Below are 5,675 nucleotides of genomic sequence, written 5' to 3' on the forward strand. Positions count from 1 at the left end.
ACCCTAACCCTCCACAGACCCTAACCCTAACCCTCCACAAACCCTAACCCTCCACAGACCCTAACCCTCCACAAACCCTAACCCTAACCCTCCACAAACCCTAACCCTCCACAGACCCTAACCCTCCACAAACCTTAGTCCTCCACAGACCCTAACTCTTCACGGACCCTAACCCTAACCCTCCACGGACCCTAACCCTCCACAGACCCTAACCCCCTAACCCTAACCCTAACTCGTGCTGCTGTGATCTATAACATATGAACACATGACTTCAGCCGGAAGCCACTGAGCTCTCAGATCAGTTCTAACAGGAGACAGAGACGCTAACAGTCAGGGCGTGGCCGAACAAGACGATACGACAGGAAGCAGAGTTTCTGTCTGTGGAGGTCAAACCTTCTGCGAAACTGTGTTTTTTCCGTCCAGAACAATCGGTGGTGAATGTCTGAAGCTGTGAGGAAGGTGCATTGATCAGAGTCCGTTTGGTGCCACAGCTGGTTCAGTCCGACAGCTGGTTCGGTCCAACAGCTGTAGAAGGCCGTTAGCGTCCTACAGGATGCTGCTGGCTGGCAGCTGCTGGCCGTCGTCCCTCCGCTCTGATTGGTGTTTGTAAAGGTCACATGGCCCGAGGGGGAGGGGCTGCCCCTGCTCGGCCAGCACTGCCTCATACGGCGGTACTGCCTCCAGTGGGAAGGAGATGGAGGCGACGTGCTGGTGGTCCAGCGGCGCCACCGGGTAGCGGGACGGGGAAATCCAGGCGGCGCCGGCTGAGCTCCGCCCACAGCGAGGAGGCGGGTCTGGACCAGAGTCACCAGGAAGCTCCTCCTCATGCTCTGGTGCCACCTGGCAGGGGTCCAGAAGGGAGTAAGGAGGCGGGTCGTCGGTAGGAAGGTAGATCTGAGCGGAACCAGTTCCGACACACTCATCATACCTACAGAGAACACAAACACACACAATTAGGGTCTACACATCTGAGCTGAAAGTTCTGCGTTAATTAGCCTCCTTCATCTGAGCTTTGATTGGTTCATGAATCATGTTGCACAGCAGAGTTTCACAGCGTGTAAAATCACATGAAGGACATGATGGACGTCAGGTGTTTGGAACTGAAACCAGAACCTGCAGCTTTAAACCAGGTTCAGTCTGCTTTTAGTTCACCTCCTCTGCTTTGGGCTCATTATCATTTTAGAACTACTCCTCCGGATTTTATCTTCCTTCCGACCGCCGACCAGCTGAGCAGATGTTCTACAGCGTTTTCATGCTGATTATTTTCTGTGGCTGTAGGAAAGCCGACCTTCCCGCCATCGAGGCTGTTGAGGTGTAAATTGCAGCCTCTCGGCCTGCTGCCTGTTTCTGAGCTGTTCTAACAAACTGTAAATCCTCTCAGGAGCTTCATGTTCTTCTGCTCCCGCTGAGGATTCCTGCTTCTGAAATAGCTCAGCTGGATAACAGGCAGCGTTTTGCACCTTCTGATGTCCTCAGAGTGTTTGCTGAAAATAATTTAGTCCCCCTGAGAGCTGAGAGTTACACAACTGCTGCTGTTGTATCTCAGAACCACAGCTGAGCCGCCACATGAACAGTCTGGAGGAGGATTCACCCTCCTGCACGGTTTTCTCTTTTATTGCTTCCAACAATTAATCATTATCAATTTAACTTGGCTTTTTGTTGGTAAGAATTTACAAAAAAAAAAAAAAAACTCTTTTGTGTCAAAGTGAAAAACGGATAATAAACAGAAATAAAAATATATAATAAAAAATAAGTGACTGCATCAGGTCTGCCTTCACAAGCCTTCCAGGCTGCTGCTGAGAAGATCCCCACATCATGACGCTGCCACCACCGTGCTTCATCATGACGCTGCCACCNCAAAGATGGAGAAGGATCCAGAAGACCAGTGAGCAGCTAGAACCCAGTGCAGCCCAGTGTGAGCAGGAACCAGGAGGTCCAGAAGGAGCCACAGCAGCACTGATCAGGGCTGCAGTGGTCGTCCTCCTACAATGACTCCACGGACAGTCAACTACTTTGCTGCCACCACCAGCACCAGCACAAGCCCAGCAGAGGAGCTACATCAGTTCTTTGCTGGGTTTGCAGTGAGCGAGGAGGAGGATGCCCCCACGCTGCCACCTGCTGACAACCTGGCCCTCACTGTGAGCACGGAGGAGGTCAGGAAGGTGCTCCGGGATGTGAACCCATCGAAGGCTGCTGGTCCTGATGGTGTCCAGGGGAGGGTACTGAGGGGCTGTGCAGACCAGCTGGCAGAGGTTTTTTTTTTTTTTAAATATATTTTTTTGGGCTTTTGCCTTTATTTAGAGCAGTAGAGAGGGAGACAGGAAAGGGGGTAGAAGAATGAGGGAGAGACCTGCAGCAAAGGGTCATGAGCAGGACTCGAACTCACAACCGCTGCGTCGGGGACTGTAGCCCCTGTTCATGGGTCGCCCGCTCAACCAGGTGAGCTATACGGGCGCCCTGGCAGAGGTTTTTACTTCCATCTTTAACCTCTCACTGGCTGCCTGCACAGTCCCCAGCTGCCTACAATCTGCCACCATCGTGCCCATCCCCAAGAGACAGTCGGTCAGCAGTCTGAATGGCTACAGACCTGTAGCTCTCACTTCACCTGTGATGAAGTGCTCTGAGAGACTGGTGCTGGGGCACATAAAATCCTTCCTGCCTCCCAGCCTTGATCAGCACCAACTGGCATCCAGAGCCAACAGGTCCACAGGTGATGCCATCAACACAGCCCTCCACACAGTGAGTCAACATCTTGCACACTCTGGCAGTTATGTGAGGATGTTGTTTGTGGACTTCAGTCCTGCTTTTAACACGCTTGTTCCAAGCAGACTGCTGTTCAAACTGCAGTCTGGGAACCAGCGAGCACACCTGCACATGGATCAGAGACGTTCTCACCAGCCGTCTGCAGTCAGTCAGGTTGGGGCTCCACCACTCCTCAGTGCTGACAGTGAGCACTGGGGCCCCTCAGGGCGGTGTGCTCGGCCCCATGCTGTGCACCCTGGACACCCACCACCGGGCACCAGCCCACAGCAGCAACATCTTTGTCAGGTTTGCAGATGACACGACTGTGGTTGGGTTGATTCACAACAGCGATGAGACGGCCAACAGAGAGGAGGTCCTGAACCTCACTACCTGGTGTTCCCTCAATAACCTGGCACTCAACTCCTCAAAGACTAAGGACTTGGTGCTGGACTTCAGGCGGAGGAGGGTCGGTGACTTCAGGTTCCTGGGATCATACATCTCTCAGGACCTTCCATGGGACCAACACCAATGCCCTGGTGAAAAAGGCACAGCAGCGTCTGGACTTTTTAAGGTCACTGAGAAAGGTCAGNTATATATATATATATATGAAATAAAGACTGTATTTAAAGTCCAACACAGGACAAACGGATCCTTCAGCTGTTTTTCTGAAGCATCAAACTTTTGCTGTGTTTTAAGCTGATGAATCGAAATGCGATTAAAATAATAAAAACTTGTTCGTGCAGCAAAGTGAACGTTTGTTTGTGGTTTTGATGATTGAAAGCAGATTTGTGATGTTTCCGTTTCCTGACTCTGTTGAACACACCTGAGCTCAGGTAAACGATGCCGTGTTCAGGTTCACTGATCATTATGGGATGTTTCATGCTCAGCTCTAATTGAGACGTCGTGACAACAGGAACGCCTGAACTTCAACACAAAGTTTGTTTTCTGCACGTTTATTCTGCATTTGGTCTGAAAATGACGTTGAAGCTTCACGTTGACTGAAACCTGCTTCCTGCTGAGTCTCACCTGAAGCTGGATGGAGCTGCTGGACCGGTGAGTGTGGTGCTGGTCCAGGCACAAACGTCAGCCGGGTTCATGTCAGAGCTCCGATTTATTCACCAACAGAAGCTCTAACACAGAACAGAAGGAGGAGAACGTCTACAGACTGATGACGGGACCAACCACAGGAAGCAGCAGCTGGACTCTGAGTCCGTTCACGTCGGTTCTGTGGAGGTTTGAAGAGCCGATTGTTCTGCTCTGGTCTGATGAAGCTGCTGGTTCTGCTTCACAACAATCTGGTCGACGGGAAACCGAGCAGATCTATCTTCATGGTCATCAGTTAGAGACAGAAGGAAACAGGTGGAGATTATTGGACCTTCTGTGGAGTTGGCTGAAAAGAAATCACAATTTCCCGTCCAGAACCAAAGAGACAACAAACTTCCTGATGGTCCTTGAACCCATCATCTGCTGCTTCAGCCAGAAAATTCATCAAACGTGAGATAAAACGAACATTTAATTAAAATCTCTTCACTCAACACATTTACAAACTCACCAAAAATCAACCCTTTGAAAAAAATTCTGAAGCTGAGACAACAAACCAGAGACGAGTTTCAACAGGAAATAAAAATGTAAATGAACTAATGAAGACAGAGCGGCTGCAGTCTGAGACACACGGTGCTTCCAGGTTTACAATGAACCTTTTTTAAGATGGTTTCTTCATGAAGACATTTCTTTTAACAGATTCCTGATGAAATACTGAAACTTTAAGCTCGGATTTTGTTAATTTTCCCAAAAGAGTTTCAAGATTCTTTCCATTTTTACAGCTTCTGGCTGATAAAAGGCATCTTTTTGGTGTTTTTTATTGAACAAAACAGGCCTTCTCCAGCCCAGCCGGCAGGTCTGAGGGTTCAGAGCTGCTCTTCAGACCTTCTCCAGCTCTGCTATGGCTACAGTGTTTAGCTAACAGTCAGGTTGCAGAGACCAGGCACATCTTCAACACAAAACAACGTCTCACAGCGACTAGCTTCCAGACGAAGGAACACAAGCTGCAAACACACAATCTGACAACTTATTCTAAGACTGCAGACAAGGTTAGCTGGCGACGCTCGGGTCCACCGGCCTCCTGCTTCGCTAACCCGGTCAGTGATGTTCTACAGGTTCAGTGTCTCCAGGATGGACCAGCTTCTCCTCCACTGATCCAACATGACTCATGAGTTAAACCAGCGGTGGCTCAGCTGTAGCTGAACTTGTTTTCACCTGGTTTTAGTTCCTGAGTCCATGTTGCTGCTGGATCAGAACAACTGACCATCGTTCAGATCCAGAGAACTGAGTCCACACGCTTCGGGTCAAACTCTACATGTTCTCAAAGTTAAGATGTTTTTGGAAACTGCCCACCCTGATATCAACGTGTTTATTTTTGTCAATCTTTTCTCTTTAAATCAATGAATTCATTCACTGTCCAATCAGATTCCTGATTCAAACCTCTGATTTCATGACTCCACACCGACTGCACCTCTGTTTTAGATTCGACTTAGATTCCTTTTAAAGTCCTTCATGACTAGAAAATGCAGTAAACAAGAGAAGTGAGAAGACCTACATGTCAAATAGTTCTGACCGGTACCACCTCTGAGTAGCTGCTTTACGTCTAAGTGGAGGAAAGTGTTTCCTCCGAACAATCAAAAGCACAAACTTCATGAAGAGTAAATTACAAATTCAGGCCCCAAAATAGAAAAAACAAAGTGAGTCCAGCTGTGGTTCCCATCAGTCCACCTGCATGAACATGGTTCTACAACGAGCTGAGAGCAGCAGAACCTTCTCAGTTCTGGACCTCTGGACTGTGTCTATCTATGTCTGCATCATGGCTCCACATGGAGAAGACCTGAACAGAGGAGGAGAAACATCTGACTGAGAGACTGGACAAAGATGGAGAAGGA

The 5,675-nt window shown here is 49.1% G+C and overlaps 1 protein-coding gene across 1 annotated transcript in view; it reads right to left on the minus strand.

Annotated features, from left to right (window-relative positions):
* Positions 1-546: 546 nt before the first annotated feature.
* The window catches only part of bean1 (brain expressed, associated with NEDD4, 1), a 36,078-nt gene continuing 30,949 nt past the window's right edge, over positions 547-5,675 (minus strand). Inside the window, exon 4 of the mRNA XM_008303394.1 lies at positions 547-928. Coding sequence (XP_008301616.1) covers positions 547-928 — 382 coding nt within the window. The remainder of the gene's footprint in view (positions 929-5,675) is intronic.

Source organism: Stegastes partitus, unplaced genomic scaffold, assembly GCF_000690725.1.
Source record: "Stegastes partitus isolate 25-593 unplaced genomic scaffold, Stegastes_partitus-1.0.2 Scaffold1996, whole genome shotgun sequence".
NCBI lineage: Eukaryota > Metazoa > Chordata > Actinopteri > Pomacentridae > Stegastes > Stegastes partitus.